We start from the raw sequence: 12357 nt of genomic DNA, 5'->3' as shown, positions 1-12357 counted from the left end.
CGTAGTGGTATATGTTGAGCTGGCGGGATGGTTTCTTCATTTCCATTCTCTTTCCATCATTGGGTATATTTGAGTTATTATTCGTTGGTGCACAGATTGAATGGTACGAGGTGCCATATGTGTTAGATATGAAAGTTGTGACTTATGATTTGAGATTACGTGGAGTGGTACCTCGGGTAATTCTTGTTGTAACTCATAAATTAGGAATGATTCGATTAATTGAGTTGTCATTGGTTTTCCTTACTTGAGCTCATTCATATTTCATATGTATTTTAACTATGATGTTGCTTTATTACCTAGTTATTTCCTGGTGCCATTTGGGTTTCCATGTGATTTTCACTGTTGATTGTAATTTGTGATCCTTCTGTTGTTGGTCTTACATTGATATTCTTTCCATTGTTAGCTTTATGTTATATCCTGCACAGGTTTACATGTCTGGTAGGTGTCTTGACCTGGCCTCATCACTACTCTACCAAGGTTAGGCTTGATACTTACTGGTACCGCTGAAGTGTACTCATACTACGCTTCTGCACATTTTTGTGCAGATCCAGGTACTTCTAGTCGAGTTGGTTTTGAGACTTATGTTTGTGCAGCTGGAGACTTCAAGATATACATGCTCGACCATCGCAGGCCCTGAAATCACCTTTTGTTGTCTTTTATTTCCACTGTTTACTATTATTTCGTAATAGTAATGTACTTGGTATTCTTAATTACTCTTAGGGAAGCTTATGACTTGTACTATCTGTTTTGGGATTGTATGACCAATATTAGCTCAGCTATGTTGTTTCAGTTATTATTTAATGTATTGTAGTTAAATTAGTTAAACTCCAATAATAATTAGCATGTGTTAGGCTTACTTAGTCTTAGAGACTAGGTGTCATCACGACATCCTAAGGTTGGGAAATTGGGGTCGTGGCAAATAACTTGTATGCAATAATAACAATAACATGAAAACAGGAAATAGAAGTAAAGCAGTTAAATCATGAAAATGAACTCAAAATTCAACTATTAGAGAGCCCAGAATAACAAGTGACATAGTCGCATATCACAATATCAAGGCTAATTTAACAATCATAAACAAGTACCACATATCTAATCAGTTGCGACACGCAACCCGATCTTACCATATCATCATCTGTCCATATAATAATTCGTCCTTATTCCACCATTTCAATTCATTACCTTTTAATTTTTGTTGCGGCGTGCAACCCACTCCCTAAGAGATTTCAGTCAAAAACATAAATAATTCAATAACCAAATTTACAAGAATTTCTACATCAAGAGGGTAAATGTACAAGGCAATGAAGAACCACAAAATCATCAAAGAATCTCTAACAATTCGAAGTTTCCAGTTTACCAATTCATCAGTATCTAGCAACTAATCAACTCACGCAAGTGAAACCACATTATAGAATGCAAATATTACAAAACAATAGGACAAGTAAAGCATGTAACAACTAAGGTATGCAAGTAAAGCAAGTAGGGACAAGTAGAAAGTAAGCCTGAAGTCATGGGAGGAACAGACTAATTAAGGCAAAGGAATAACTAAATGACATGTAACAATTATGGCATAAAAGTCAAATAAAGCCATTTAACAATTAAGGCATGAAGCAAGATATGTCATGAAACAATGAAAACATGGAAGTAAATATCATGACGGTGCATATACACTCGTCACCTTGCATATACTCCTTTTCCCCACGTAGTTCAAGAATTCCTAATTCCCTCAAGTCAAAGTTAGACCCAGCACTTACCTCACTCCGTGAATCAAAGTAATCAACCAACCATGGCCTTGGCTTTTGAACAAGCCTACACACCAACCGAATCTAGCAAATTATTGATCAAATGATTCAAAATAAGCTTTAAAAACTACCTATTAATGAAAGAGGTTCAATTTTAATCATTTTTGAAAAAGTCAACAAAAGTCAAACCCGAGCTCTCTTGGTAAAAACTCGAGGTTTAAACCTAGACCTGATTACCCATTCACCCCGAAAGCGGGTTATGTGATTTATTTCGAAATCAAACCCCATTTCGCAGTCTAAATCTCAATTTAACAAAATCCCCAATTTCTACCAAAGTCTCTAATTTCTACCATGGAAATCCTAAATTTGATGTTGAAATCTCATGAAAAGTAATGGGGAATTGAAAAGAAAAGGATTAAAGTTACTTACAAATGAATTTGGGAAGAAAACTCTATTAGTAAATCGCCTCTAGAGTGTTTAGGGTTGACAAATGATGTAAAATGAGCTAAGTCCCAAATTTTCCTTCTTTTACCCAATTGCGGATGTCGCAATTGCGAACATCACAAATGCGAGATAAGGGTCGCAATTGTGAACCCTGCCTCAGAAGAGTAGAAGTCACAAATGCGACAAAAATGATCGCAAATGCGAAGATCCCACCTTCGTAATTGCGGCCAAAATCTTCGCACATGCGAAGATGCTCTACTGTTGCCAGGCATCGCAAATGCGACCAAGTGATCGCAAAAGTGATCCTGAGCAGTTCGTAATTTTGAACAGTTTCCTCACAAATGCGAGGTTACCCAATCCCAGACACTGCTCATAAATTCAAACATTTGTCTGCAAAAGCGAGTCTCGCAAATGTGAGCCAGACCTGGCAAATGCGTGATCTGCACCAAACACTAGAACTGGGCGTTGCACCAACAATCTTTGCACTCTCCAAACTCATCTGAAACATGTCTGAATCTCACCCGAGCCCCTTGGGCTCGAAAACAAATATCCACACAAGTGTAATATCATCATATGAACTCGCTCACATGATCAAATCACCAAAATAACAACTAAATGTACAAATCGAACATAAAATTAATGAAATTTCAAAGGGAACTCAAGAACAACTAGAATCACATCTAAGCATCCGAATCATGTCAAACCAACTCCGAATTGCACCAAATATTGCAGACAAATTTCAAATAGTAATACAGACCTATACAAGTCTCAATATCAAAATCTGAACTCATTAGCGATAAAGTCAACTTACGGTCAAACTTAGGAATTTCCAACTTTCAAAATACTAGTTTTTAGCAAAATAAGTCAAATCAACCTAGGTACCTCCGATTTCATTTCGGGCATACGCTTAAATCCAAAATTACGATACGGACCTAGCGGAATTTCAAAATACTGACTCGAGGTCGTTTTCACAAAATATTGACCGTAATCAACTCTAGTTGTTTTTAAAATAAAAAATCATATTTTTGTCAAATTTTTACATAAAATCTTTTTAAAAAGCGACATGGACCACGCACGCAAACTAAGAAACATCACACAAATCTAACAGAGTGTAACGACCCGATCGATCATTTTGAGAATTAGCATCCTATTATGTGGCTTAAGGTCTCGAGTAGCTTCGTGTTATGTATTATAACTTATGTGTGTGGTGGAGTTTGGTTTTTGGATGATTCAGGGTTGATTTGGAAGGGTGGTTCTTGTCATAGAAGCTTAAGCGATAAGAGTTCATCGGAGTTTGACTTTTGTGTAGAGGACTCCAAAATGGTATTTTGATGATTCCAATAGCTTCGTATGATAATTTTGGACTTAGGCGTATGATCGAATTTGGATTTGGAGGTCCGTAGATTGATTTGATGCATTTTAGCGAAAATTGAAAAGTTGAAGGTTGGAAGGTTTGAACGGGAGTTGACTCTGTGAATATCAGTCTCGGATTGCGATTCTGAGTGTTGAAATAGCTCTGTTATGTCATTTGGGACTTGCATGCAAAATTTGAGGTTATTCCAGGTTGATTTGATATGATTCGGCGCGAGTTATAGAAGTTAAAAGTTCATAAGTTCATTAAGTTCGGGTTCGAAGCTTTATTATCTGAAATTGTTTCCTATAGTTTTTATTTATGATATTAAGTTATTTTGGCTAGATTTTAGCTGTCCGGAGGTTGTTTCACACGAGAAGGTCATTTTAGAGTATCCATTTAGCTTTTTTAAAGTAAGTATCTTGCCTAACTTTGTGTGGGGGAGCTACCCCTTAGGATTTGTGTCATTTGCATTATTTGTGTTATGTGAAAGCCTTGTACGCAGGGTGACGAGTGCGTACTCGGGCTTATATGTGGACATTGACCGGTTTAGACTCTTAGGCTTCATTTATGTACTTATTTGGAATTGTTAGCACATGTTGTTGCACCCTATTTTGCACTAGTCAAGACAAGATTCAACTTATGGTTTCTTTGTTGTTGATGAAATAGAGTCGCCACTTAATATTTAAAGGTATATTAGGGTACCTATTTAATTACTAAGTCATATTTTTATTATTAGTCCACTAACCGGCGAAATTATGGGTAAGGATTCTTGTTCTTCTAAGAGAAAGGTGTGGTATCCCTTAGAATCTACCTGATGTAGCTCTATTGGATTTAGACTAAGTTTGGGGATCAATTATTTGTAAAGGCTTTGACTAGTAATAAGGAAGGTCGCTTATTGTATACCTAAGTATGGTATTAATAGAGAGAATGCAGGGGTCTTAGAAGGATATAAGTTTATGAAGGGATTCATAAAAGATGTTAAACGAGCCTTGAAATTGGTACATAAGTGGTCTAGATTTTTATAAGTTTATTAAGGGATTGAGTTATGAAAACACTTTGATTTGGGGGATGTCTATATATATAATGCTAAAGGGACATTTGTGAAAAAGCATATCTAGAAATTACCTTAGATTCAGAGGGTTTTTTAAGAAGGGGTTATTTACCGAAAAAAATGCTTAAGGGCGACAGTTTCTTAGAAGTTCTGATTTTTCTTTTGAAAATGAAGCCGAAGTCTGATTCTTACTTTTGAAATAGAGTTGTTGTTTCGTTAAGTTCTGGATTTTGAAAATCTTTAACAGAAAGAAGGGTGAGTGAAAAACATAGTAATGAGTGAGAAGATTACAACTAGCGAACTAAAGATCTACTATTAGCTAATTTCCATTTTTTTCCTACGTTGTTTTAGGCTTGCTTAAGTTTACATGATACTAAATCATGAGAGAAAAACATGTGTTCATATATGAGTGTTATATACATAAGAGATAAACAACAATAAAGACATAATAAATACAACTAACATTAAACTAGTAGAAGCAGTAAACTAAATTAACGAGATAGCAATAATGATAAAGGAGTTGAGGGAAAGAGGACTGGACTATGTGATTGGGCCTTAAGAAGACAGGCCCAGCAACGAAGAGATGCGGATACAATCTGACTTTGGACTCCTCGATGAGATGCAATAAAGCAGGAGATGGGCCTGAGTTCATTATTAACTCAGAGGATCAAACAGATGTACATATGAAAGAATAAGAAAGTCATTAGACATATATACAGTATATTTAGCATATTTTAACTACGGATCATTCTTTGATGTACATGACAAATACATAAGCAGTTAATTAAAGCAAGAACATGATTAATATGGTAGAGGAAATTATACATTAATGTGGTGGCTTTATTTAGCAAATAATTCACATTGAAAACCTTTCGTTGTCATTAAATACTAAACCCTTAAAGAACTGAATGTGTCAATAAAGTAAGAGCTAAGGAGGGAACCCCACTCGAAGTTGATGCTCCCTTTAGATCCCCTGATACTTCAAAGATCCCAAGGGACTCAAGGCCCAGGGCAATGCTTGTGCCGGGGAAGGCCGCCCGACCTAGAGTCGAACTCCGCTCCCAAATACACTTAATCACTAACTACATGTTTTCCTTACGGGTTTAAGTACCAATGAGGCACTTCCAATGCAAACTAAGTACTAAGGTATAACCTATCACAAAATATATACTTTCCACTTAATGAAAATAACACAATAAAATATAGATTATTATTATTACAAAATAGGGAACCACATATCAGGGAGACCTAAATGGGGAGGGGCTGAGTTCAAAGTGCACATAGATAAAAAGAGGTTTCATAATCACATCATTGCAGGAATGAGTAATTAAAGCATAACATATTCAAATAGGTATTAATGTTCATCACTTGAAAAGTTGAAGAAATCAAGGCAGACTCAAACCAACAGTCATAGTCAGCAATTGTTTCAGAGTAATTATCAAGTCCATAGGATTGAACTCTCATCATGATTATAAACTCACAGATTTAAACATGGGGATCCTTAAGGTATCAATAGGGTCATGCTTCTAACAATGTTAGCAAGTCATCATGTTCAGACAATGTCAACAAACAGACTTCATAAGATTTGAGAGACAAACTTAGTATTGGATTAACAGTGAGGAGAAGGGCTGAACATAATTCAAGACAGAACATGGTGTTACAGAGTTAAAGTAGGGATACTAGTAACATTTAATCAATTACACATAGGCAGGGTGAATGAAACAGTGATCTCACATAAGCAGGGGAACTTTGCACATTAGAGAACCAATTACTGAATCAGACCAACATGTTGGTAAAGAAAGGATATGGAAAACATTGTATCAAAACAAGTTCAAACTCAAATATAAATCTAATTCAGCATATATGTATGAAGTGACCATACTTCAGTTCCTAAAGCTATCGATTGGTCATAACAGTATGCCTAAATCCCTTCTTCATGGGAAGTAAGTTAACTATAGATGCATGCAAACTTCACAAAAAATCAACAGGGGGCTCAAAAGATTAAGGACAGGGATGTATTGCGCATGTGTGTGAAGATCTCAATTGAATATGGAGCAAATAAACTTAGTTATGTAGCAATTACTAGTTGACTTTATCCAAACAAAATCATGACTTACACTAAGAAGAGGAGAATAGTTTGACCTTAACAGAACATTCATATACATCAAAGATTCATGAGAAGAAGACAGTTTGGTGCAAATAAGATAGTTTCTTATGCATACAACAGTTGAGCATGGTCATGAGAAAATTATAGTGATAGCTCATATATCACTCTCAGAGTTAACATGTATAGATATAGGGAGGAAAGGCATCTAAACACTCAGACTTTTTCAACTTAGTTAAAAGACATGGACATATTGATTTTTTCAAGTGTATATCAGTTAAGATTTACCAAATATGAACTTGATCATAAACAAGTAAGATGCAGGGAATAATATGAAGAAATGAATATTACAACAGTATCATTTGTGAAAGGAAAACCATGAATATGATTGGTTTAACAATGATAATTGTCAAACAGAGGAAGGACCATAGTGGTAACTCAGAGACAGTTTCATAAAAAAAAAACACAGGCAGACAAGAAGATATTTAGACACTGTAAGTTCAAGCTTAAGGTTAAGAAGTAGGGGAAGATAAGTCATCTTAATCACATTCCCATGTACTAAACTCAACTTCAAAGTTCACAAAATTACAGAGGTGTAACGAGACATAGATAAGTTTACTGCAAGTTAATGGAAATTATGAAGTTCATACAGAACATAAACACATAAGAGCTTAGAAATGGAAACTGTTAGAAAATAGAGATCAATAGGTATCATTTATGACTTAATCGATTATCCTTAAGGAATCATAACAGAACAGGCTAAACATAAGCAATCGTTAAATTAACAAATTATCAACATGTTGACAATACATAGAATATTTACAATGTACAAAACCTAACTTGGCATATCTAAATCATTCAAAAAGATAAACAAAGAGAAAAGGGAGAGAGAGAGAGATACTGACCTTCTCAAGGGCAGTAGACCAAACAAATTCTTTTGTTGCTCAAGATCCCAGGACTTTCAAGTCGAACCAGCAAAAGAAACTTGGTAAAAGAGAGAAAAACAGTAAGATACCTAAGACCAGGAACCCAAATGTCCTTAGTGTTTTGCGCTTAGTGTGTTCAGTGTTAGATTTTCTTGGTGTGCTTTCGTGTTAGGTGAGAGCATTGAAGACCTCCTTTTATAGTGGAATTCAATGTCTCTAGAGTTTCAGATTTCAAATTAAGATAGTGGAGAGTGACGATGAGTTAATGATGTGAGCATAGTCGGGTAACATCGGAGAGAACAAAGGGGAAATCATTGTTTGAGTTTACCTGATTGGAGAGATATGAGAGGCTAAACATTAAAGTATAAGGAACCATCAGTCAGAACCCTAATACCAAGAGGTCATTGTGTTTGACCTCTGGGTGTCAAATATTGATGATGAAGCCAGCTAACATCTCCTGCTTGTTTTGATTTGAAAGGACGAAATAAGGAATCAGGCGAATTTGAAGTTTCACCTTTGGGGCTGATTTCTTCAATTACGGTTTTGATATCGAAGGCGAAAATGGAAAGAACGATGGGGCCAAGATTTCAGGAACAAAAGGAACAACTATGCATGCAACAGATTTGAAAGGTTAGTAGCGATTTGAAGTTTCACCTCTGAGGTTAGAGTTTCAGAATTGACGTGGTTTGAATTTGGCATTATAAAAAGGGAATGTTAAGCGAGAATCGTGGATAAGGAAGATATGATAGATGATTTCTTGATAGGTTCATGGCCTTACACCAATTTGTGCAAGGCTCAAGTGATTGATGGGTCTGTAGGATCGAGGGAGAAGAGAGAAGAAAACGAAAGGGGCAGGTGAGGCGGCTGAGTGATGTGAAAATGAATTAGGGTTTGGGGGAATAGGGGTCCGTCTCTAAGTTAATGTTGAGAGATAGAATACAGGCCGTTGGATCTGGTGATCAACGGTCCTGGAACTTCGGGTATTTAGGATTTTTTTAGAAAGCATTTTAAGGGCCATTGGATTAAGAGGTTTGAACGGTGGAGATGGGGTCTTTGGGCGGTTGTATTTTAAAAATAAAAAAAATCAGAGATTGAATAGGAGCAGTTGATCTGATGGATCAATGGTTCAGATGTGCGTGTGTTTTTTTTGTGAGTGGTAAATGGGGTGACGTGACAAACGTTGATCGGTGCGAATAGAGTTACTTGGATTGCCAAGTTGGAAGAGAGGGGCGGACTCGGGCTGGGTATTTCTGGATTGGGCTGTACATTTGGGCTAAAATAATTTAAACAATAGCCATTTTGTACTTGGTTAAGTAATTTCAATCCTAGCTTTTTAGTTTTTAACCCTTTTTAAAAACAATCTATATAAACTTAAAATTTCAATAGAAATATGGTAAAATTATAATTATACGTTACTAATTACTTTAATTAATTATCTATAAATAACACATATTTTGAATTATAGCACTAATTTCAAAATATTAACATAGTAACATAATTCATTGGAAATTAAGGAGTAATTTTGTCAAATTATAAAACCTATGTAATATATATACAAAAGTTATTATAGTAAATACATTTGTAATTACACAATATTGTGTGATTAATTTCGAAACTAATATTTAATTTATTTATAAAAATAGATATTCATTAATAGAAAAATACTTTTAAAATATTTATTGTAAATTGTTAAGCATGAATAAATTAATTTTAAAAGGGAGGGTCAAAATTGGCCGTCAACAACTGCCCCTCTTTGACTGGAGACGATGAAAGAGTTTTAGGGAAAAAAAATAGAACCAAAGCCAATTTTGTCCCCAGTTTTAGGCAGGTATTGCATGAAATGATGGTGGTGAATTGCAGGATTGAATAGTTGAAGAATCTGGGAAGATTTAGGAATATTAGGTCGAATTCTGGCTTTGAATTGCTTACATACCTCGAGCTTAACGAGGATCAGGCCTCATGTAGTTCTGGAGTAGGGACTTTAGGGAAGCGGCACTCGCAGGAATTGCCCCAGTATCGTATTGTGACGATACGACGAGACGGAAGATTGGTCACTCATGATAGCTTGAATTTTGCGGCCAGAATTGAATGATTCGAAATTTTGAGCTTGTTGTTCATCTTGAGCTGGCATCTTGAGCCCGCTACTAGGTTGGTTGTCCCCATAGCGTTATAGTTAGGTCTACTGCTAAGAAGTGGTTCCATGGTGCGGTGTTTGTTCCTGCAAAACAAAATGAAATACACGCATACCAATATATTTTAATGCAGAATATATTAAGATGCGATGCATGAATGATGATGCATGGCTGTCGACGAACCGTTATTTGGGATTGGGATGATGGGATACTTGATCCTGACTCAATTTGTTAGCCAGGCTGTGTACCGTTCCACAACTATCAGAGAAATTGAAAATTGTCTCCGCTTGTTAGGTGAGCTTGATTGGTAAAGTTTGTCTCGGCTTGCTGGGAGAGCTTTGCACTGAGAAATGTATCCGCTTGTTTGGAGAGCTTAATTTGCAGAGTGCGTCTCCACCCTTTGGGAGATCTTTGCACTAAAAAATGTAAAGTAATCTGCGCTCGTGAGCGATTGAAATCATGCCTAAAGCTGCATGAACAAAATGTTAAAACATTCAAGGTAGCAACAAAATGGAATATAAGCATGCCCAAGAGATACTCTTGACTGCGAAGCTAAGTTGCGGCCATCGAGAGGCATAACGTTGGTGATGAGTTTTGCGATTGTCTATTCCATCATTCGTGATTGACGGAGCGGTGCTGGGGATTGCTTTCATTGGCGCAATTTGTGATTTTCTATATACAAGGCTCTAGTTGGAGAAGCTGACGTTCGATTTGTACAAGGCGCTCCGATTGATTGAACTGACAGTTTGCTATATACAAGACATGGATTGGTGAAGCCAATGTGCAATTTGTAGATGCTCCGATTGATTGAGCAAGCGGTTTGCTATATACAGGACTTCCATTGGTGAAGCTGGCATCGATTTTGTAAAAGATGCTCCGATTAGGTGAGCAGAAGGTTTGCTATTAACAAATTTCCGCATCAGTTGTATGATTCTGAGGATCCTGCAAGAAATTCAAGAGTTAGCTTTAGCTGTGCTCAAAAATTTTAAGTATAAGGGAAGAGAAATAATCTTAGGTAAATGGTGGGTCCGTCATTTGCCTCAGTGTGATCCCCAGTGATTCTTTACTCCTTGTTGACCCTGCACTCAAAGAAAACTTCTTAGTGGGGTGGGGGGGGAGTAGGTTTGCGTCGACCGTGATATTGATTTTCCCCAGCCTTTGATACTATTGTGCCACCGAGTTTAGTAGATGGAACTGATTACTTTATTATATATATTTTGGAAAATATTTTGAAAATAATTGTTTCTTTTAAGGCAAACGCCGTCTATCCAGATTATGACATGTTACAAAAGGTTCCCACATGCGAACGTATTTCTCTGAGAACTTCGTCTAGTTGATGTCGATTTTCCATGGTGTCTCTGACAACGCGGGTATTTGATATTGTGACTGCGTTCTAATTAAGGATAATGTATTACATGGGTTTCCTAAGGTTATGACCGAACCCTTTCATGTTGCCTATGTATCCAAAACGGAATCAGGTCTGGACGTAGTTTGTGGGATAATTGATGAAATGTGATGAAACGACCAAGCCTGACTCAGGCAGCCTACGTATCCAAAATGGAATCAGGCCAGAACGTAGTTCAATTACAAAAGACGCGTGAATTCGATGAGGATTTCCTAAGTATTCATTTATGAGGAAATCATGTCGGCGTAGTTCCTGAACAACATACAAAAGATGACATTTGGTTTTTCTATTACAAGAGAAAGGGGGAGAGAAATCGAACCCTACGTGGGTTGCCTACGTATCCCTCTGTGGGAAGTCAGGTTGAACGTAGTTCTGTTACATCAAAATCCTAACTCTATCTATCTTCAGGCATAGTATCTCGTGATTGCGTCAGTGTTGATCGGCTTCGTGCTGACTCTTTTATCCATTTCTGCTAAGATTAGAGATCCACAAGACAGTGCTCTGTGGACCACAAAATGAACTTGCCAGTTTGGTGCAAACTTCCCTTTAGCTTCTTCTTGATGGGGAAAGATTTTCTTTAGAACCAACTGCCCCAGCGTGAATTGGCGAGGCTTCACTCTTTTGTTAAATGCACTAGCCATCCTATTCTGGTATAGCTGTCCATGACATACTGCATCCATTATTTTCTCATCAGTGAGCAAGATCTGTTCTTGCCTGACCCGTATCCATTCTGCATCATCCAATTTTGCTTCTTGAATGACTTTTAAGGACGGTATTTCGACTTCTACGGGTATCACCGCTTCGATGCCGTATACCAACATGTATGGAGTTTCCCCAGTAGATGTTCTCATACTAGTCCGGTAACCTAATAGAGAGAAACGTAACTTCTCGTGACATTGTCTGTGATTGTCCACTATCTTTCGCAAAATCCTCTTGATATTCTTGTTAGCTTCCTCGACTACCCCATTCATTTATGGTCTGTAGGCTGTGGAATTGCGGTGGACGATTCTGAACTTCTCTCAGATTTCCCTCATGATGTCGCTATTAAGGTTGGCGGCATTGTTAGTGATGATAGACTCTAGTATCCCAAATCTACAAATGATGTTGTTCCGGACAAAATCTGCCACTACCTTCTTCGTGACGGCCTTGTAAGTAGATGCCTCGACCCATTTGGTGAAATAGTCTATGGCTACTAAAAT

General features: G+C 37.0%; 1 protein-coding gene across 1 annotated transcript; it reads right to left on the bottom strand.

Moving 5' to 3' along the window:
• Positions 1 to 11562: 11562 nt before the first annotated feature.
• LOC142169694 (uncharacterized) lies at positions 11563 to 12009 on the bottom strand. The gene has a single exon (XM_075231596.1). It carries the CDS (start codon positions 12007 to 12009, stop codon positions 11563 to 11565), a length of 447 nt encoding a protein of 148 aa, XP_075087697.1.
• Positions 12010 to 12357: the final 348 nt, after the last annotated feature.

The sequence above is a fragment of the Nicotiana tabacum genome, chromosome 15 (assembly GCF_000715075.1).
Source record: "Nicotiana tabacum cultivar K326 chromosome 15, ASM71507v2, whole genome shotgun sequence".
NCBI classification, from domain to species: domain Eukaryota; kingdom Viridiplantae; phylum Streptophyta; class Magnoliopsida; order Solanales; family Solanaceae; genus Nicotiana; species Nicotiana tabacum.
The sequence above is the reverse complement of the archived record's forward strand: the minus strand, read 5'-3'. Positions and strand labels throughout refer to the sequence as shown.